At 39.0% G+C, this 23,726-nt stretch overlaps 1 protein-coding gene across 3 annotated transcripts in view; it reads right to left on the reverse strand.

Moving 5' to 3' along the window:
• fgf13a (fibroblast growth factor 13a) overlaps positions 1-23,726 on the reverse strand; it is an 87,924-nt gene that overhangs the window by 26,165 nt on the left and 38,033 nt on the right. Inside the window, exon 3 of one of the 3 annotated variants that reach the window (XM_005722971.2) lies at positions 22,232-22,399. The exons of 1 other annotated variant lie outside the window; for it this stretch is intronic. In XM_005722971.2, the coding sequence (XP_005723028.1) occupies positions 22,232-22,399 (168 nt within the window). Of the gene's footprint in view, positions 1-247; positions 357-22,231; positions 22,400-23,726 lie in introns of those variants that run through there. One more of the 3 variants, XM_005722974.2, reaches the window with a different exon arrangement.

Consider the following 23,726-nt stretch of genomic DNA (forward strand, 5'->3'; position numbering starts at 1 on the left):
TGTGTTGTTGTTGTTTTTGGAGCGATCTCCACTTCAGCACCATGGACAGCAACTTAAATGCAGTAGGATACAAATAAATGGACCAAATGGACCAGACGACAAAACACAATAATCGACTTTACTAGAAACACTTTTACAAAAAAAGAGAGAAATAAATACGAGTTTAGTCCCAATAATAAAAGATAATTGCTTTTTCCTTTCCTTTTTTCAAAGCAGCATAAATTCTAAAACAAAATAAACAGCCTACCTGAAACTGATTTTCTCAAGGGAAAAGTCATATTTTCTCAACAGCGTAGCCAAAGCAGTGACTTGGATACTTGCAGTCCTTGGGTGGTGAAGTGAAGGCGAGTAGACGATATATTCAGCAAAGTTCAAACCATTGTCAGACAACTGTCAGAGGCGTAGTGAAAGAGAAAGCATCGAGGCGTGGCCAGCAACAGGAAGATCGTTATAGGACATTAGCGACAGGCCATTATGACTTCTAAAAAGCTCATTAAAGATTAATTTAGAGGTCTTTTTTGTGCGCCAAAAACGTTCAATGTATTGCTCCGCTCGGAGGGGAAGTCGGACGAGCAGGGAGCAGATTGAAGACAAATGAACAAAAAAACGCAGGCGAAGCTTGTACTTCCTTCTTGGGGCAGTGCAGACTGTTCTCATATTACAAAGAAATGTGTAAAATGATCCGATAATGCATTGACTAAACCTGTTATACAGGCCTGTCTACTTTCGACGGAAAAATATCGATAAGCATTCAGCAGAGACAACAGTACACATTAGACAAAGTGTATTTTGTCCGTATTTGCACTCAGTTCCTTGAAACTGTTCCTTTCTCAAAATGCCCAGTAACACTGAGGCTGACCAAATATAAGATGGGATTGTTATTCATTATTGCAGTATACATTTCTCTCAGTGCAAACCACGAAGCATGCTCTATTGGTTTAATTATACCATTTAATTTGAGTCAAAGTACAGCAAAATACAGTGAAAAGGGACTTGATCGCGGACGGGCCTAAAACCGAGAGCAGAGTGACGAGAACTACAACCTGAGTGATGAGGGCCGTGTACCCTGACTGACCATGTTCGCTTTCTTAACACTAGATGGAGCAAGTGGCCAGGCTATGGGGCAATCAATGCACCCTAAAGGGAAAAACCTACATTTGTCTTTGTAAGTGATTTTAAATTTAGTATACAGTAATAGAGAAACACTTAAGCTCTAATCTAAACTTAAATCCATAATGTAATAAGATGGAGTATGTCTATACTATTATACCAGACATGGCCCCCATATTTTAATAAAATAACTATTATTACTAAAGGGCCAGTAATTGTCTCCTTTTTCTCCTTAAGGTATAGTTACATTTAAAATGAACACACTACAACTGACTTGTACTGTTGTTGTTACAAACAATATGGAATATTGTAAGATTACACCTTTAGCTACTACAGATTATTTAGTTAAATGAAATACCTAACGCCAACATGGCGAAACAAACAAATCATCAAGGTCAAGAGTGCAAATAAATGAAAAAAATCATAATAAGTCTTCCCTAATGAAATTCATATATAAATAGATTTCAGGGGTTTTGTGGGCCCTGAATCAGAAAATATATATTTACTGGGAGGTGGAGTGACACAATTATAACCGTGTTACATTACAGTGGTCTGCTAGAAAAGCTTGGATACCATAATTCACATGGATATTAGTGAGTTTGACACGTACCACCCACTAGAACATTCGTGCACACTAAGCACACCCACCATGATAAAAGCACTCCCAGACAGGAGCAGCCTCTCCCAACTGGAAAATGTGCCATCACACTACAAAAATAGCTCTGAAGCGACTTGAGGAATTGATCCAGCCTCCAAACCCCCCAGATCCCAACTTAGTCTGGACGTTTCTGAACAAGATGGATTCACAGGGGCACCACCTTGCAACCTAGAGAGCCCAAAGAATCTGATGTGTCCTAGGCCCAAAAACCACTGTAAACCCACAACCCTGTGTCCACGTCCGATTGATTGAGAATTGTTTGAGAAAAAGAAGGAAAACTTGCACAGTACATATTAGGTAATCACTTTGATTGCTTTGATAAATAACTGTAAATTGTTCGCACTCAGTTACAATATACTGATTTACAAGAGAGGGGCTCAAATGGGGTGAGAGTTGAAAGTATTTAATTTTTCCATTCACCATCTTCAATGTGTTTCATAGATAGCTCAATATAATGGTCTAGAGACAAAACTAACCTTTAACCTCGCATGTTCTAACAGTATAGGACTGCTAACAAAATATAATTATAATATCAACATATTATATCAGTAATAAATATCCTTTAGAGGGTCATTATCTGTGTGGCAGTTTGCACCATAATGTATGCTAGCTGTAGGGGACATTTTCACTGTGATTAATATCGCAATGCAAAACCAAATATTGGCTGTTGTAATCAATTCTGTATACCTTTTCATATTTCCTTTCATTTCCTTCCTCCTCACTTGAAAGGCTAAGCTTTTTAAACAACAGAATTACAGATACAGACAAGAAATATTTTATGTTGAAAATGTGTATTAACATACTGTAGCTATGCTGTGGTTGTCAAGAAGCACTCTGTGATTTTTATCTTTACTTTACTTACTTTACTTTGTAATACTGTACGCGACAAAGGACTAACTAAATAATGAAGCAACTAGTTAAGCTGATCGGACTTGGCATGGTCTGTGACTCTTGCAAGTTAAATAGGAGTAGTTTATAAGTGAAACGTTACAATATACTGTATGTTTAGGAGATTTGCTGAATATTAATATACACAGTATTGTACGTGCCATAAAAACAACTTAATCACAGTGGGAAAGGGGAATATTAAAACTCTGTCCAATCTTATTTATACAATGCAGCATACATTACCCACATCTGGTACTATCCAAAGCCTCTAATTCTGCCCATGGGTAAACACAGAACAGCAGCTTTCACCAATAATCTCACGTTTTGCGTCAGTTGTCCTACTATTGATAAAGCCAGACCATCACTCAAGCAAACAGTGTTGCAAATCTGGAGATGACTGGATTTATCACTGACAGTTAGCAAGACAGAGTGAGGTGATGAGAGTCGAGCTGCTGTGTACAAGCACACGAGATACAAAGAAGGTCCCTCTTGCTGTAGTGCTTATCTTTGCAGCAGCCCTTCTATGAAGGAAAGGTGGGATTGGGTGTGAGGATGTGCAGTGGCACAATAAACAATGCTAACAATAAAATAAAGTTATATTTTATAATGCTTCTTTAAATCTTGAATCCATCATTTTTGTTTGAGAAGATATTTCAGAATAAAACATACCTCTACTCCACTTTTGTCTTTGTATATATATATAAATATTTTTTTTTGTAGGACAAAAGTGCAATATAGCTGTACTGTGCTCATTTGAAGTCTTGCTCTCATGAATTATGCTGTCATAAAATCAACAGATTGGCGATAACACAGCAAACTCTGGCTTTTGTCCAAATGCAAAATCTGTTCCTTTCTCAACAACAGAAAGAAACAGAGTGACCTCTGTAAACAACACCTATAGACACAGTAAATAAGACAAGTCAGTAAAACACAAGGGCACACACAAACACAGAAGCTGTCTGTCTGTGTGTGTGTGTTTGGATGCTTGTGTAGCAGTATGCCCTGGGTACATTAATTATTGTAGTGCCCCAGAATGCCAGTCTACTGTAACCTCCCTGGGGCACCTTGCCTCTGCTTTGCCCACACACATGCATTCATACACAAAGGAAGACTGAGAAAATAGCTTAAAATAGCTAAAAACATACAACTTTGATAGTATCTGTCACAACTGTAGTAATGCAGAGTCTATAGGGTAGTCTGCCTGCACCAGAATCTTAGAACAGAAAACATACAGCATAATTTTTCCCCATTTCCTTTAATTTTCTGTAATATACGTAAATGTTTACATTAATATCTAGATTATTTTTACTTATAATGCAGACACATTTAAACTATAAAAGATGTTTAAAAGCCAGGACTTGGGGGGGAAAGAATGTTTGTCCTGTGTATACATGTAAAGCAACCACAAAAGAAACCCAAAGGGTCACCCTAGTGCTCCATCATCTCTGGCAAAAAAGGGTTAAACATCAGAGGAAAACTAGAAGATAGCGTGTGTATTCCCAAGGTTGAGTGCTGTGTTAACCTTTATATTATTAAATATCACCCAACAATTAAAGCTATCTCATCTTTTTAATAATGATAACACCTAGCTCTTAATCATTTTTTCAAATTGTGAAAGAAAATTGGCCTCCAAGGGCAAACACTGAAAAAACTACAGCGGTTAACCTTGCCAGTGGTGTTTAATAGTGGGCAAAGTTGCATGGTACGATGTGCTACTGACTGTATAAAGATATTTAATGTCAAAGTAAATTGTTATCTTCACGCACCATTTCAAATGGCAATAAGAGGATATTTAACCTTTTTGTACAGCGCGAGGGGATTAAGTGAAACATTATAAGGGAGACAGGAACAGTCTCATAAGCTCAGAGGGTTGCTGCTCTAATCATTTAGCGCTTTGGCAACATTCTCCTGGCTTTCTGCTCTTTGCGTGCGTGTGGGTAACAGTCACTCCACTCCAACAGCAGCTTGCAGCATGCTAGGCCACCAGTGCCATAGTGATACCACGCATTGCCATGGAGACCGCACATACGTAATAGGGTGTGTGTGTGTGCGTGTGTGTGTGCCTGTGTGTGAAAGAGAGACAGTGAGAGAGAGAATGGGGGTTGGGTTTTACAGAAAACTATCATTCACTCAATGTTTCAGTAGAGCATGGTTCTACAAGTCAGTCATGGGTGACTGGCAGACCCATAGCAATAATCGCGTGATCTCTCCAACTCTTTCTGAACCAGAGGGCTGTGCTCACTGTATGAAACCAAGGAGTCGGTAGACTGAAACTAGAGGACAATCTATTATTTCTTCCCGTGGATGATTCAGGATCATGTCTAGAGCCCCACCATGGGAACCAATATCTATTTTTTCACAAGCTTATATGCTAAAACATTTCCACAGTGGCTGTAACGCCTAAACAGCGGATGCAATTTGAAAAAGTTTGCACCTCAGTTAGAATTATTAAAATGGTGTCGTAGTCCAAATATTTATAGACCCAAGCACCTTTTTCGCTGTCTTTAAGTAATTTACATTAATTGACAAGGTATGTTTGTTTTTAGTTGGAGTGAAAATACGATAAAATATATATTTTTAAACATCTAAAAGGCACTAAGAAGATCATCTCTGAGCTTTTTCCAAGTCTGCTTCTCATTAAATCACCAGTTCCATCTCCACCTCTCTTTTAAATGCTAAAGCTAATTAGGAACAGACGGAATGCCTGGCATTTGTCAGCTAACCTCTCCCCTTTTGTACAACAACCATCTTCAAAGTCTTTATCTGCTGATTAGCGCTGCCATATTTCTTCTCACACAGATGACTACTAAGCTTTTTTGTACCCAAGTGACAGGAAAATAATTCTAATTCGTATATCAATGGAAGCTAAATATGGCAGTGAGACATAGGACCTGAGCACTCTGCCAGACACTTTGTGCCTGTTTGTTTGATAGCAATACAGATAGATGTGGAGATTCACTCCTGGGTAATTGCCATCATTTAGATGTTTATTTGCATTCTGAAAATTTGCAGCTAAACGTGAGGAATAAAATTAGACAAAGATTGTAATTGTGATTTTCAAATAATATGACATTGATATTTGTGTTGTTATTTAATTAAGTATTTAAATTATATTAACTATTGAATATAACAAATGCTGCCATTGTGATGGTACAGCACAGAGATTAGGCCATCTTTCTGCTTTTTAAGTGTTAGTGTTTAACTCATTTAGTTGTCTGATTTGTAGAGAAGAAATATTCTATGTTTAGAGTCAATTACAGCCTTTCATTCAAATATATGTTTGTTTAGACATAACATGTCCTTTACAGATGTTTGATATACTTCACAAAAGAAAAAACACAAAATAATACAAAGAATACACTGTTGGATCTGTTTAAACATCTCTGACTGTAGCTGTCACTTGTTAATTTACATTTAGACAAATTAACAAGTGACAGCTTTCGCTGGGAGCATACTCTGGGCTTTCATGTTCTCTGACCTTTGCTCCTATTGTGCCTCAAAATGTGAGCACATGCCTCTGTTCCAGTCTGAATGTATGTGTGTACAATATGTGTGTAAAGGTTCCTAGGCTGTAATGATGTGGCAAAATCTCTGTCATGGTGTAAGAAATAGCAGCATCCTGCTCTGGATGACTAATGGGGCAAATGTTCCCTCATTATTTCAGCACATATGTAAATATGAAACGATCAGCTAAAGAGACTACCAGTTTTCTTGTCCTCTTACCCTTACTTCTTTTCAGACTTCAAAGATGAGAATGATTGCTGATGATTATCTAAAAAATCTCCAAGTCACAGACCCTGAAGACCTTAGTTAAATCATGCCAATAAAAAAACTCATTAACCAGCTCTGGCATGCCTTATTTGACCCTCAAGGTGCTCTAAGCAGGTTTGCAGAAAAGTAGGATGTATGAAAAATGTAAATTGAAATGTAGCATCTATGTTTTACGCTGGCACATATTTGTGCAGAGTATGTAGATGAGTCATGCATTGCATGACCCTGCAGTTTTCAGGTCCCACGTGAATTATGGCTGAATCATAACTAACTCTGCCGGAGGCAAAGGAGAGGTTCTTAAAAGCTTCAGTGACAGATTGCTGTGTACGGAGTCCTAAGCAATGTGACTGTGAATGTTAAAACTGCAGAAACTGTTCTTACAAAAATAAAGCTATAATACAATAATCATTTAATAAACTGCACTCAGGTCAGGTTATATGAAATAAAGTTTAGCTCCAGAGGAATGTGGAGGACCAAGTTCATAGCAAATCACAGGCTTAGATTAATATAAAATACCATATATTATTTTTAAGTCTTTTTTTTTTCTTTCATTAATACTTAACTCCACATTGCTTTTCAGTTGGCCATTTAAGGCAGGGTACTAGGAAGAAAAGATTATACACCATGATTTAGATGTGCATCAACTTGAATATACTTCTAGCTGGCCAAAACTAATAGGAGTCTCTAAATGCCTGTTATCAGAACAAAATCCAGCATCTGTCCTTGCCAGCATCACAACAGGAGTTAGCTGGAGGAGGGAATCAAGTGCAGGAGATGCTCCCTTGCCAAAACGGATGGTTGAACAGTGACATGGGTGAATCATAGCTAGATAAGTCAGTCGAAGCCCTTGGGCAATATCCATCATGATGAGACAGCTACGAGAAGATGGAAAGAAAATAAATGACTAAAACACTTTGATTTTATTTCAGCTAATCTCCCCTTCAGTACCCTGAAAATGGGCTCCTGTCAAAGTGAAGAGGGACATCTGGTATCAAACATGGGATATGCAATATTAGTGGCTTCACTCGTCTTCTAAAGTGATGGGTAAGCCACCGTACTGTACATACATGATATTTCCCAAATAAGCAAAATTGCACATTACATAAAGTGACTTATAGAGCATGAGATTTACAGCTTTCATACTACATGTTGGATGAACATAAATATATCATTAACTGCTATTTCTATGGAACAGTGACCATGGTGCTCATTGAGATATGAAACCAACCAAGACGTTTTTTAGCCGATCAATAGAGAGTAACGCGTGTCTGAAAGAGGATATAGAGAACTCGAGGATGTATGTTGCAGAGTTTCTGAAAGTTTGTATAAAAAGCTTCATGCTAATTATACCCCATCAAGTAGGAGCAGTCTTAGTCCCAGAATACTGTAAGTGAAGTGATGTTGTCCTACATAGTTTTTTCTCCAGTACGACACATCAAGGATGAGTATGGAGTATGATTAAAAGCATCATCTCAGACACCGGCTGGCTTAAACTGTCTGCTTACTGATGGAGACACAAAGAAAAGCTCAGAGTCTGGCAGAGCTCAAGGTCATGCTTCCTTCTTTTAAGAGTTGCTAACTTTAGACACATTTATTTTCTTGAAGGATGGGCTCTGTCTAAAAACAGATGATGAAAGCAAAAAAATTTCTATTGATTAAGCTAAAACTACACTTACACTTAATATCGTGTCGCGATTTGTAAATTAAAAGATTAACTCTTACTTGAGATAAAAATGTTTTCTTGTCTTGTGTTTTTTAATAAGGAAGAACACTGATAATTGTCTGTATCTTTGTCATTTTGTGGCAACTTGTCTCTGTTTTTATAAGTTTGAGTTTTATTTTGTAACTGTGTTTTGTGTTTATACGTCCCTCGTTTCTTTTGCTTCCTTCACAGCTCTGTGTATACCATTTTCAACGTACACTCCCACCTTCTTTGCACTTTTTTTCCAGAAGTTATTAAGGAACTCTTTTATTTCACTATCTGTCAATTTGCCTGCAAGGAGATTTTTTAGCATTAATCAGGTCTCTGTCCTTAGAAAACCCCACTAACTGGCATCAAGAATAACTGAACATTATGCAATGAGGTCAAATGTGCAGTGCAGCGAACTGGATGTGAACAATACGAAGCTCAATTTAGTCTGGCCACGCACTCTGGGTTTCTAATGCACCTGATACATGTCCTCATGAAAGGTCTTGGTTTTTCATTTCCCTGGGGGGAAGCTGCGGTGCAGTGGCGTGTCATGAAGCCTCATTAAGGTTCATAGACAGGAGAGATCAAAAGAATGGCTCTTGTCGTGCATACAGTAAGTGATGAGTGGTTGTACTGTATATGGCATCCCAATTATTATTAAAATTATGATAGTGTTTACAAAAGATCCGAATGTATGTGAACATGCCAGTGTGATTGCACGGTGTCAGATTAGGATGGATTTTTTCAGTTTACTTAAAAGCGTTAGAAGGAACAGATTGACTAAGCTGAAAATGACATGACAGGGGACATGAGTCAACTGATGGAAGTGGGTGGGTAAATAGGTCATGTTCCCTATCCAACACAGAGTCTCTCAGCTTTCAGTTCCATACCCCCATTCCTGTTAGTGAAGTTAGCACATAGAAAAATCAATGTAAGCATAATGAAAATGAATGGCAGTGGGCTAGTGTTTGACATATACTGGTGGGAGGAACCCTACACAGATAGGAAAAGATGGAACAAAACAAAACACTAAAGCAGCTGTGGTGCTCTGTGGTCTGAAGCAGGCATATATTAAAGAACAGAATTAGATTTGGAGAATCATACCAAAGTCTTCAGACAAGATTTTTTACATTACATGCTTAGTGGTCAAGTAAGGAGTTTTTAGCAACCTTTAAACCTGAACAAAAGTGTCAAAATGAAGCAGATTTAAGAGTGATAGCATGTTTTTTTAAGTGTGAATTGTTCTAAAGAATCAGAAAAAATGTGTTAAATAATAAAGGACAAACTTATGTGTGCTAAAGCTACACTAATAATTAGCTGTTCCCAATTTTTCCCAAGGTATTGTTTTCTAAGAACTATAAATTAGACTATTTCCCTGCACCACTATGCGTATGTTGCATAACTGTAGGTAAAACTCGCTGAGACACTGACATTTGATAGTCAAGAATCAGCTGCTTTGGTAGCAATGACATGCTGGCCTGACTTCACTCAACATGCTCTTATATTAATAAGAAGTCTCTTAGTACTGCTGAATCATATTTGTAGCACAGACCATGGGGAAAAGGCCACTGGAGAATCTTAGCATGACCTGCGATATGCACCATCATCCTGGGTCAATGTGTGTGTTTGCAACTGAGGAGATAACATCAGGAGATTATAACATATTAACCAACGCGTTGGCAGTCGTAGCACAAGATTAGGGAAGGGATGTTTTGTTGGACTGGCCTGATGTGGTGATGGTTTATGTGTGATGTTCAGTGCTGCTGATGGACTGCCTCACTGTCTATGTGATTGCTACCCATTACATCATTCTGTGGCCTGTGACATCCTACTCACACACATCAATAGGGACAAGCAAAGCGTACACTCATCATACCTACTATTCATCATACACCGAAGAAGCACTCATGTTATTACAATACACGAGCGGTGCCTCTCAGTTGATTTGGCTGCAAACAGTGCCCACTTGTACACACAAAAACTAGCCGATTGGATATTTATCAATGTACTACCAACCTGCATTAATGCAAACAGTTACAGCTTTTGCTACTCCTGTTCAGATACAGAAAAAACAGGCGGTGAGAGAGTGGTGAGGTCATGTCCCACTTCCTGCATTAACAAAAAGTAATGTAAGCTATTATTAGTGGAGGAGCACTGAATCTTTATTAACCTCATTCACATACGATGAATGACTAAGCCCTCTGCAAATAGTAAACAAAAGTGGATGGATTCTAGTTGAATAATGGAAGGTAGAACGGTACTAAGTTTTAACATTTCCTTCTTTCCTTTTTTGTAATTCTAAAAACTGGTACTGTTTGTACTGTAGATGCTGGATGGGAGGGCTCAACTTGTGTGCAACACAGCTTGCAAAACAATTGTAGAAATCCTGGGAGGCAGATGCTGTGCTGTATGTGGTTCTGGGAGCGGGGGGGAGGTAAGGCAAAATGCAGCTGGCGGGTCAATGAAGCAACAGCAGAATGCACTAAGGCTCGGAGAAGGCTTTGGGGGGATATGGCAGAAGTCTGCACTGGGTTGCCTCAGCAAGACAAAGCATGGTTGACCAGTCTGTCTTTGATGTCTGCACATATGTATTTGCATGCACATCTGAATCCTGCATTATTTGATCAGCATTTGACAGCTGAGGTTAAGCACATCCAAAGAGATTCAACATCTCTGTGCTGCTGTTTATTCAGTCCAATGCACTGACCTGTCCCTCTTGGTGACTTACATGCCTACTGGAAAATTAGATTTCAGGCTTCAATAATGACTTGACAGCATACTGATGTAAGATACCTGACAGAGGTTATGTGCTTGTATGTAGGAGCAATGGGGGGCGTGACAAGCTTGAATGACATAGGAGCACTACACTCTGCTGAAACATGTTGAAGGCTACTGGTTTGTATAGCAAGGCCTTCAAGTTACCTACATTTTTGAGTTTATTTTATAAAGACACACCACATAATTAAGAAGCACTGAACATCTTAAACCTGAAGTAGCATGCAACCACTAAATCTATAGATATCTACAAGTCTAGGATACCAATGTGAACACCCAGTTTGATGCAGTGTCATGATAAAATTGATGATTTGACAATTTAAGCCTTTTTTTTAAACTACAGCTGGTTCCTCAAAACTCTGGAGGAGATAGTCATATCTACACTGTGCTGACTTGGAATTAAAATGTCAACTGTGGAATGCTCGAAACACTTTCCAGACATAAACTCCACTGAAAAGGAGGTAAACAAACAATCTGTCTCAGATTTGTGCAGCACCCCAAAATACAACAAAAGAAATTGTGAAATGGGGGTTGCATTAAATACTTAAGTCTCAGTTCGCTATAATCCCTTTTGATTAAATGTTCTTAAACGTCAGCTTACAGCACTAACTTTCCTGCAACATTTGGCAATATCACTACACATAGTACACCCTCTGTATGTGAAGGACAGCAAAACTTTTCTAGTCCTTAATCTGGTTTTGTCTGCCTCAACGGAATTGCCAAGTCATCTTAGGGGGATGGCAGGCGACATGATGGGAACAATTGGGTGTCTGTATGAATCTTACCCAATATTAGCCTTGGATGGCAAGCTGGCACATTACTTGGTACCCCTGAGAGTAAACACTCAAGGGTTTTACATAACTCCGCCAGCTCCCAAGATGACCCTCACACCGTCTCTACTTGTCTATTGTTCTTTCAGTCTCAGCTGTTGCAATGTTTCAGCACTTGTAGTGTAGTGCTTCTGCAGATTAGATTAGATCAGAAGGTCTTAGGAGCTTTTAGTGTCTTTAATGGTAATCACACTTTTTTTGACAGTCATCAGTTTGCCACAACTGATGATTTCTGATAAATATATTTTAAAATGATTTCACTCTGTAAATACCGATCAGATCCTTCAGAAAGAAAAAGCATCCAACCTCAGTTTATTTAGTTATTATTCAGTATTCAGCTGAGTGTCTGAACTCAGCAGTAAAACCTGTCTAATACTAGACCTTTAAAACATATATGTTTATATGCATATTTTTAAGCATATAAACATAATATTAAATAACATGCTTAAAAAAGCACATTTGGTTATCAGACACTTGAAATCAAAGGTTAAAAGGGGTTGGAACAATCTGGACAATCTGGCACATTCAGTTAATGAGCAATTAAATCTGGAGGCAGGTTAATGCATGTTACTGTCACATGAATACTGCAGCCTGGCATTCTTTCCCGTGATGGCATGGGGATATGCTCTATTACCAAGAAAATAATGACATCCCACAGCATGGGGTCACCCTCAACACATCCGCTTTCTCTCCTTATCCCTCTCAAGCGATCGTGGTGCAGATGTGAATTAAGTTGCGATTGTAGTACTAATGTACTCATGTTATGAGTGTAATTTGTTTTTGTTTTGCAGTTACAACAGTAACTAACTATATATAAAACTACAGCTAACGTTTATAATTTACTGTATATAATTTCTACATACCAATAATAGAATGTAGAAAAATCAATGAGTCAATGAGGGCTAAATAACACCACAGAAAATTATTGAACTTGCTACTGTGGGTGCAAAAAGAAAAAAGAAAAAAGCTACAACTGTAGGTAAAAGGAGAAGGTTTAAACACTAATTTTTCGTTTTTTGTCTCACATCTAGGAGGATACGGGTAATTTAACTTTTGTTTTAGCTCTAAGAGTAAACACAAAGAAAAAATGGACACAATAAGGACGGTTGGGCAGTCTCTACCAGTGAATGCCTGTGCTATGACTTGGCAAGGGGAACAAGCTGTTGAATAACTAGCAGTGCCATGCTGCAGTGCTGGCAGAGGACCAAATACAGTATAGTGTGCAGTGTATTGATTTTGACTGGTATTGTTTGAGGTTATTATGTAGTGGCAGAAAAATTGTAAAATAAAAGCAAAAAAAAAGAACAAAAAAAACACGATTTCCATCCAGGCTCCATTTAGAATATATGTATTGTCCATTTGAGTATTTTGCTTCAGATTCCAATGTGGGATTTAAATTTAGTCTCAGCTGCTATCAATAACAACAATGCTTTCAAAGATGCAAGGCTCTCAAACCGTTATAGCTTATTTTCTCATAATTATCTAAAAACAAAAAAAAAAACAAAAAAGGAAAAGGAAAACAATTTAAGGCGCATTAAGAAAATCGACCCCTGCACTGTTTGTTTTGGCAAGAGCAACTTATTTTTTAATTCACAAATCACCAACTGCCAGTTTTTAAATATATATTATTAGCATAGCAAGGCATTGTAAACTGAAGAAGCGGTGATCTGTATAAAGTGCAATGTTTACCAATACAAGAAGGAAGAGAATGAACTTGTGTCGTATATAGGCAGTTTTTCAGTTGTAGTTGTAGATAAGGTCACAACAGCATCACAGAAGCAGCCAGTTATACTACTTAAAAACAGAATGTTTTTGAACTGTTAATATATTACATCCACTGAACATCTTCTCCTTCTCTCCAATAAGTGACACTAATTTGTGTATATCTGTAATCTCCATCCTGGCAGCTGTCAGAAGCCAATTTGCTCGCTTCTCATTAATGTGGTGCTGACTCAGCAGCGTGCCTCATTGCCCCCATTAAATAGCTTAATGCTTGTTTACTCTGAGAAAGATGTACACACTGCTTGTGTCACAGTTACTTTAACGTGACTCCTCTAGTGTGTGGTTTAGACTCAGATTGTAGTCAAACATGAACTTTAGTGAATAAAACAAAGTCCATTAATAACATAAGCTGGGATATTAGTGTCAAGCTGGGTGAAGAAGTCAGGCAGTGATGGGAACTACTGACTTCATTAGACCGACTAATGTGTGCCGGGCAATAAACAGACGTGAGAAATAAAACAGACCGTTTCTGCTGTCCTTGGACTCCATGAAATAAACAACTAGTATTTGTCAATTAATTACGATTTAGCATCTGTTATTTGCCAAACCTCGCTTTAATTTACACAATATGAAAAAAAAAATCATATATTGACTAAAATAAAGCCTTTTCTCACAAAAGTATGTTGCTCTTATCCACTTTTTCTTCTTCTTCTTGAATTTGAATTTGAATTAGTCTCTGTTGGAATTCTCTGCAATCAACAGGGAGCAGCTTTGCTGAAATGCTACACATAATGTACAATGTTCGATTTGATGTGTGCCCTATAGTTATCACATACTCTGTTTGATTTAAATCTAGCCTTAGACGTTTCTAATTTATTTAATAGAGTTTCTGTTTGTAAGGGAGGTTGTGGGTGACATGCATCTCCTCCCGTTGCATGCACAGCACAAATTTTGATTAACTATATGACATGATGTATATTTAAACTGTGTACTGAACTGTATATCCACTCATGTCAAAGCAATTTACTGTATCTCTAAACAGAATGGCCCCGGTTATTTGCTGTCTTATTTCACTCTGTGTGGATATTGCCATGAGGAGAGAAACTGAGGCGTGCAGGGGAGAGAGAAATGTTAATTAAATAGACAATGATGGAATGTAATAAGCCTGGCAACTTGACTTTTCTGCATTGGTCTCCTGAGTAATTTCTTGTTAATGTTGCAATGAACTCCCACTCCTGCTGATTGTTTATGCTTTCAGCTTAAGCTTCAAAGGTGCCAGAAATTAATGCTACGTTAATATTTCTGCCAAAATCAGAGAAACATTTCCATGAACATACGTACTATTTTTACGTATATGACTTTGAAACCCATTTGGAGAGTAAAAACATAAATGTGACCATTTTATTTCTAGGTTTGTATGCCTGTAAGATTTAAGTCTAAGGCCATGGTTCTCAGCCCAAAAAAAGTGTGGAGCACCAGCTATGGGTTAGGAGTGAGTTGCTGCCCCAAATGGTGGAATTTAAGTATCTCTGGGTCTTGTTCATGTTTGAGGGTCACATGTAGATTGGTGTGGCGTCACTGTACCAGTCTGCTGTGGTGAAGATAGAGCTGAGTGTGAAACATAGCTGTTAATTTACTAGTCAATCTATACCAGCATATGTGGTTGAAACCCCAATGACACCTCTCTGGACTCATAGAAAGACGAATGTAACTATTTTATCCACGTAGAATAAAGGTTTTATCAGACTTACAAAGTGAGAAATATTCATCAGATAATTGCAAAGAGAAAGGTAATTGCATTTGTCCTGGAAAAAGTAGAAATTTATTCTAAGGCACAAATTTTCTCTTACTAGAAAGTTTAATTATAATATTTAGGTGATGCTGAAGTCCTCAAACTGACATTGAAAGCACACTTTGGTTTTGACTTCTCCTCGTATACCACAGGTGATGTGGAGGTTTTGTCTAACTGGCCAGAATGGGAAGTACTACTGTACTTAGTAGAATTTTTAAGTATCTGTACTTTACTTGAGTATATATTTTTCTGGCAACTTTTTACTTTTACTTCCTACATTTTAAAACAAATATCTGTACTTTCTACTCCTTACATTTTCAGAACAGGCCCGTTACTTTTGGTTGAACAGCATCATTTATAGCGTTAAAGTGGGCAGGAAGGAGTAGAGGTGCCCGTAAGTTGTGTTTGCGGTACTTCAGCATCTAGCTAGCTTTACAGAAGGAGAGGAAGTATCAAGGGAGCAACATTTTTTAAAGTGTCAGGTAGGTAATTTTATATTCAACATTTCTATCAGGTCAACAAACATCAGCAAACACACAAGCTGTTTGTGCAGTTTGTCACACAGTGTGTTGCTAGCTAAAGGTCCAGCTACTGTATTTTCTAGGGAGAGAAAAGAAAGAACTTCACTCAGAGATGGAGAAAGATGCTGGGAGACAGACGGGACAGGAGAGGAAGAAGAGAGGTTTTATTTAAAGATAAGGATCACTCAGGGACACTTGATAAACTGCAAATTCAAAGCTTGCATGTAATGTCATCATTTTGCTCAGATATTGGATCTATGTATGATGTATGATGTATTATATATTTTAATTTTGTGAGACATCCTGCAAATTAAACTAAGTATACTAACTGTTTTTTAAAATGTTGCATGAAAATTCTGGTTAGATTTGTGCAGAATAAACAGGTTTGCTTGCTTTAAAGCACTGTGTGTGACTGGTGCACAGTGGCTGTGGTTCTCAGAGTCACATTTAGGTTATATCAAGTGTAGTGGAGATGAATTTGCATTTAAGATGAGAGTGCTTAGATTAATTCGCTGATTTCCAACTTTATACCAACTGTTTATGGTTTAGTATAAAGATAGTATAAAGACCATACTGTCAGTGTAGAAGATGGAAATCAGCCATGATGGCACTGAAACATCTGCGTACATCTTGTTAAATTCAGTTGTGTAAATCCACAAAGAGCAGCCGTTCAGCTGATCCTGTGCACTAAGAAAACCTTGTGAGGCTCACATTAGAAATGACTGTGAATTGTAATTCTTTTCCCTATGCTGAGCCACTACACAGATCCTAGCATTCCCCCAATCTGCTGAAACCCTGGCTGTTCTCATTTTACTGTTTAGGTGTGGAGGCAAAAGAAAATAGTTTTGTTTTTTTTAAATTACTTTTTACTGCATGTGACCTACATAACAGATTAGAATCCGAATTTAGATTAGGAAAATATTTGTATTCTCATACACTAATAATATTTTATTATTACATTAATATAGCACATGGTCTCGCTGTGGTTACCCACGTGAGCATTCAAGTCTCCCAGCCGGAAAAGGGTGGAGTGCCCACTCCGGGTCGGGGATGAGTTCCTGCCCCAAGTGGAGGAGTTCAAGTATCTCGGGGCCTTGTTCGCGAATGATGGGAGAAGGGAGCCGGAGATCGACAGACAGATTGGTGCAGCGGCCGCAGTGATGCGGACGCTGCACCGGTCCGTCGTGGTGAAGAGGGAGCTGGGTGTAAAAGCGAAGCTCTCAATTTACCGGTCGATCTACGTCCCTACCCTCACCTATGGCCACGAGCTGTGGGTAGTGACCGAAAGAACGAGATCGCGGATACAAGCGGCGGAAATGAGTTTCCTCCGAAGGGTGGCTGGCCTCTCCCTTAGAGATAGGGTGAGAAGTTCGGCCATCCAGGAGGGGCTCGGAGTAGAGCTGCTCCTCCGCATCGAAAGGAGCCAGCTGAGGTGGTTCAGGCATTTGACAAGGATGCCTCCTGGGCGAGGTGTTTGGGGCATGTCCCACCGGGAGGAGGCCCCGGGGCAGACCCAAGACACGCTGGAGAGATTATATCTTTCGGCTGGCCTGGGAACGCCTTGGTGTTCCCCCGGATAAGCTGGAGGAGGTGGCTGGGGAGAGGGAGGTCTGGGCTTCTATGCTTAGGCTGCTGCCCCCGCGACCCGTGGAAGAAGATGGATGGATGGATATAGCACAAGGTTCAAAAACGGTTAGTAGGGGCTACTTTTTTCTTTCTTACTTTGAGTACATTTCAGAGCTGGTACTTTTTTTACTTTAACTTGAGTAAAGAAGTTTCCTCTATTACTGGAGTATATTTTAACAATAATATCTGTACTTGTAGTTAAGAAAAGAAAGTCTGTACTTTTGCCACCTCTGTAAGTGGCAATACCTATCATTCTGAATCAGAATCAGAGAAACATTATTAATCCCTCTGGTACACAACTGTGATGATATCACTGTTTGTATGCAACACAAGGCATGAAGTGGGTGGCTTGACTGCGGGCCCATTATACCCACCGTTATGGTGGCATATGCCAAAAGTAACATCACATATGCTGGCGCAAGATCTGCTTAGGTGTCATTTCGGCTGGTCATGAACTTCTCGATTTTTGTAACGTTGTGCACATAACACAGCTAGCTTGGTGACCACAATCATGTAAGTTTTTAAAAATAAAATTCTAATAATGTCAATGCAGAATCTCATAAATGTTCAGATTATACAGAGGGAAATCCTACTGCAAGTAGAAAAGATAAGATGAAGAAGAGATGTGTTCATGATGTGTTCGTTTCCTTCGTTTCACGTCTTTTATTGGTATACCACTGCTGATGTAGAGGTTTGGTTTTATTGCCTATCATTTAGGAGAAAACTGTAACAACTCTGGTGTACCCTCGATACCATTATAATTTATGACGGGGCTGTGATGATGTCATATTTAGTTCATGACACAAGCAGACCCTATTTGGGCCCATTACAGAGAGGGCAAGGAGCTTGGTCATTCGGGTGAGGTTTAGAGTAGGGCCACTGCTCCTCCACATCAAAACGAGCAAATTAAGGTGATTGGAGCATCTTACTAAATGCGTTTCAGGCATGTCCTACCAGTAGGAGGCCTCTGCATAACAACTCTTGAGTGGCTTTAATTTGCACTCTTTTTATTGTCTGATCAAAATGACTAAAAAATTGAAGTTTGTATAGCAGTTGTACTTACATCTGGATAAGGCTAAAAGCACATAAGAGAAACATAAGACTAAAAGCACACAGTAGGACTTTCATGGAATTCAAAATACAAATTTCTCCTCTTACATATGATCAGAGAGGTTAGGTAAATGCAGAAGAGCATGCAGTGCTGATATGACACTGACGCTTTTCTGCTACCCTGCGCTCTCCAGGTACCAAATCGCATTATCATACACATGATTTATTCATGCATAGTCTATTTATGCATCAACTTGGAATTATTGCCTTTATGCGGAAAGACAGACTGCAAAGGACAGAGAGAAAATTAGACAAGCTGCTACTGTGGAATGAGTGCATCTAATGGTTGCATGTTTGGTCTCGTTGATATTGCAGTAATGTGCAGGCCGCAGTGGGATCCCCCAACAGACTGTGCTATTATCAGCAGCAAAAGTAACCCCCTGAAATGTAATTGCAACTTTGTGGTGATTCACCATCATGCATAAGTGGGAAATAAATGGTGCTACTACTTACTCCTCTGGCATTTCTGTTTTCATTTCCTTGGCAGCAGATTAAATATTTGTCAGTACAGAAACACATTAGGTAGTAGCATAAATGTTGCACAGGTCCTGGTCCCCAATGTGTCAGCATTACAAGTTCAGCGACAGCTGTGATTGGTTCAAGATATCAAGCTGCTGTGAAAAGAATGAAAATAAAAGGCCTAACGGGATGGAAATCTGCGACTACAAACAGGCAGTTACTCTTTGTATCCAGCATGGCTACAGCTTTTACAGAATGGCACCAGTGGCAGCCTTGCTTTCTGTGTAAGGTTCTTTTTGGGTGACTCTGTGCCCATTATAATTAAAAAAGAAACAATTTGCACAAACACAGAGAGAAAATCCTAGAAAAATGTGGTTTTCTTACGTAATTCTTTGGCTAAAAGTTGTGTATAGGTATAAGTCTATAAGTTGACAATGACTAAGCTTTTTGAGAGAACAAGGACTGTGGATATTGTCCCTCATCACTTCTTCTAAAAATTGATTTAGAAGGACTCTCCCAATAACCACAATTTAAAAACATTATTCATCTATACCATAACTTATTCAAGTTCCTCGTGTGCATTTGAATGCGGATGTGTGTGACACCTAAAATGTCTATGTGTGTGAGAGACAGAAAAAGAGAACAAGAGACAGGGATACATATGATAAAGACAAGTTTGTGAAATGGGTATCTCAAAAGTGACAGCATGTGACATTTCTTTCTGCAGCACAGTCACATTTCTACGTCAGGTAGCATTTTAAAACTCCTGCAATTTAAAGTCAGTCAATGTGAAAGAACATCTTGTGTCTGAAATGGACAGGAAAGCATAATTCAGCTGGAAATAATTCTACGGCTTATTAAGTATGTCACACGCAAATACTATATATATGATTTAAGCACTTTACTTCCCAGATTGCCTTAGAAAGTTGTCTGTCTGTGTATATATCATATAGCCTCAAACTATAAAGACAAAGTCTTGCAGTACTTTGAATTATGGATGGATATTTACACAGATCTGCTCCTCAGGCACCATCTTTTGTTTCTACTGTGGAGACACAGAACAGAGCTAAAGAGAAAAACAGAAGCAGAAAACAATGATTTGAGTATAAAGAGAAAAAGATGGTTACACAGACTGAGTCAAGGAGAGTTTGGATAATACAGAGAACAAACTCTTTGACAGCAGGCGACACACACAGGCCTGAAAATGTCACACATGTCTCTGGACATGTAAAGCTAATATACTGGTCCCACTTCAGCCACTTCAGTGTAGTCCTGGGATATGCATCAGAGGAATTGGATTGACTTTCTTAAAGCCTAGGTAATTAATGGATCTTGCTGTTCATACTTCTTCAAAGCAAGTGTCACTGTCCACAGTTCAACAATCTACTCCTGCTGGCACAAAAGAAGTCTTGTTTTTACTACTTATTGTGATAGTTTTTATTTACTGTCACTGATGTAGTTTAACCATAGAGGGAAAAATGTAACAAACTGCAACAGCCTGGGCTGCAGTCCACTGTGACTTACAAAGTCTGTTAGACACAGAGCTAAGTATTCTAGAAGCTAGAGTCCATGAAAATCATTAATAAGCAACACAAAGCAGTTGAAATGCTGTTGCCATGGTAACAGTGTGACGGGACTGACTTTCTTGCCCAGATTTCTCAGAACGCATAAACTTACATTAAATGCCGTCTTTTCAACGAATGTAAAAGCTAATTTGTTGCCATTCTACCAAAAAATATAAAACATTTTTGTTTTGTTTCTTAATGTGGGAGTTTGTGCTTTTGCAAAGATTTTCAGGAGACAATTACATATTCTTTATAATCTGTGTATCTGTCTACACGGCCTGTTCCATAGATCAGTTTAATAACACAGTTTCCATTCACATCATGCATCAGCATAAATGACATCCTCATGAACAGCTTACGTAAGAGCTGTAGTCTCCCCTCCTTCCTTTGTAAATTCAGTCACGTCCAACTGGAGCTGCAGACAAACTGAATAATACATCTGTAATTCTCCAGCCAGACCTCTGTTAGTATACCACTACTTTATCTCTCTCACCCTCACTTTCTTTCCTCACAAGGATAAGAACGTGTGTGCAAGTCCTTCAGTGAGTAAAGAGAACGTTATCAACAGGTCAACTAATATGACAGGTCCAGAAACTCTGTGCCAAACATGACATTTAAATACAGCAGAATATAGACCAGCACACTGTAGACAACATGTGTGAGAGAGTTCATCTCTTACCAATCACGATGTCTGTAAAGGAAAGCAATTTCTACAATCGTAATACCATACAGAAGGTTGAATGATAAATGAGGTAGCCAAAGAACCTGAATGCCAGACAGAGCAAGGTGCAGTGACATGCTAGGAGCAGAAAGTTTTTATTTTGTTTTTTATTTTTCTTATACATGGACTTCTCTTAACAAATTCTGCGTACTTGTACTATATGCAGGTATATTTTCTCCCCATAGCTGCATATAGTACAAGTATTGAAGCAGGAAAATGAAACATGGAGGAAATGTAAAACAAAATAATGTTAGGCAGTGAGAGAAGGAAGGAAGCAATGGTAGGCTGCAAAAACCAAGACCACTGAACCACAGGCAGAAGCATAGGAAACACGTGAAGGAAGGAGAGGGAGGAGGGGTTTGCTGACTTGACAGTCTGTGGATGAGTAGATCACTCTTTAGTCATGGATATGAAACATAATATTCACAGCCTTGTGTTGTTTTGTTTTGCTTTATTGGGCCAGTTTAAGTGGAAGCACATACTGAAATCGCCTAGTCATTGAACTCATTAGGGCAGCAGCTGCCTCCATCTATAACCCCTTTTCTTTTTGCACTTTGTTTTGGTCTGTGCATGCGCCTCAGGGTGGCAATGACCGAGTTAATGGTTTGGGGTAGGGAGGGGTGGACAGGAGCTACAGATGCTATGCTCCTCAGTCCAACATAACGGGTATGCAGGCAGACACACATACGCTCACACAAACACGCACTAAACTGGACGAGGCCCAGGGAGAGACGACGTCCTACAAGTTCTCTGCTAGCGAATATCCCCTCAGCACTGGGTCGTCTAATATGCCCAACACGCACACTTGCACGCACGCCTTCGTGCACAAACACACACATGCAGAAGCGCACCAGATGCTCTCTAAAAATGGAACAGAAATTTTGAAAAAAAACTTCGTTTGGAGGGACAGAATATGAAGAGGGGGTGAGATGAGAGTGGCCGAAGGAAGCGAGGAGCATCAGCAAATCAAAACAAGGAGGGGTGCAAACAAACCTTCGGGTTCTGCGTTCTCTTTGTGGACGACTTGCTTCAGTGGGCAGCAGAAGATTTCGTGACACTTAGCACGAAAGGGGGACCCTTTACTCCTTATATCCGCAGAGTGGATGGAATCCTGCCGTAACATAATGTACTCCTGGGTACCTGGGGCAGCGTCATCCTGGACTGCGGTGTGCCATAACAGAATGAACTGGGGTTAGAAACCACATAAAAACAAAAGAAAACAACAACAACAGCAAAAACACAAGCAAATAAAAAGGCATTAGCAACAGCAACAGGATTAAATAACAGTACTAAAATGCATACTGACAGGCAGAGCAGGGAGAGAGAGTACAGGAGGATAAAAGAGAATAAGAAAGAAATAGACAGGCTCAGATAAAGAACACTAAGATCACAAAAATAACTCAAATAACAGACAGACAAATAAACAACAGTGGGGGTTGTGTTATATATATCCTTAGTCTCTGAAAAGGAAAAGTGTTAAAATAACACAAAGAAAAGATAAGGGGACCAAGAACAGTTCAATGTTCAAACTCAGTGTTATGGCAGGTTTTTAGCAGGCACTGGGCCAGCACTTAAATGAGGTGATTGTGGGGTTGGGAGAATAATATTAAGTTGTGGGCAAGCCAAAGCAGGCAAACGTGCAGTCTGCTACAGTATATATGAAGCAAGCATCCCAGAATCTTAAGGCCCCTTTCTGACAACATATCCACCCCATTTATTCTGAGTAGGCAAGCAAATGCAAGGCCATGCACAACCCCCCAGATCACACTGGGTGGCCACATTTGCTTTCATGAAATCATGCTTGGGACAAGTGACATTAAGGATAGTTTTTATAACTTGACTCTGCACGTCTCTATAGGATTTCTGGGATCTTGTGAAGATCCTTGTGAAGATCCTTGTGTTTCTGATTCGGTCTGGACTGGGCCTAATGCATCCGTCCTCTTTCAGGCACAATGCATGAGCTTTAATCATTGACCTATTTTCTCTCTGTTGATGGATTAGCTACAAGCAAACCAGTCCAAATAAATTGTATCTTTTTATCCTAATGGATTTCAGTATCATGCCTCTCTCTGACACACTTATTATTAAAGGAAAATGACAAAAGAGAAGGCCATTAATCATCTGCCTCCACTGAACCACAAATATGAGTAATACCCTGTTAATCTATGACATGTGTGACCAACATAATTATCTTCCATTTGCAGAAAAGTGACATTATGAATAATTCCAAGGTTTTACATATAACTCATGACTCATTTTCCCTCACATTCAACTGATGATCTGATATTAAATCTTTTTGTATTGCATGTAAACTTCAGTCAGCCTCGTCCAGAGGGCTAATCCATGAATTGATAAATACAAACTCAGATGCACAAACACGTACACAGACCCTCAGCACACATTGATGTTGATGCACTGTACTTTAACACACACACACACACACACACACACACACACACACACACACACACACACACACACACACACA

The sequence above is a fragment of the Pundamilia nyererei genome, unplaced genomic scaffold (assembly GCF_000239375.1).
Source record: "Pundamilia nyererei isolate P.nyererei 1_Seehausen unplaced genomic scaffold, PunNye1.0 scaffold00008, whole genome shotgun sequence".
NCBI lineage: Eukaryota > Metazoa > Chordata > Actinopteri > Cichliformes > Cichlidae > Pundamilia > Pundamilia nyererei.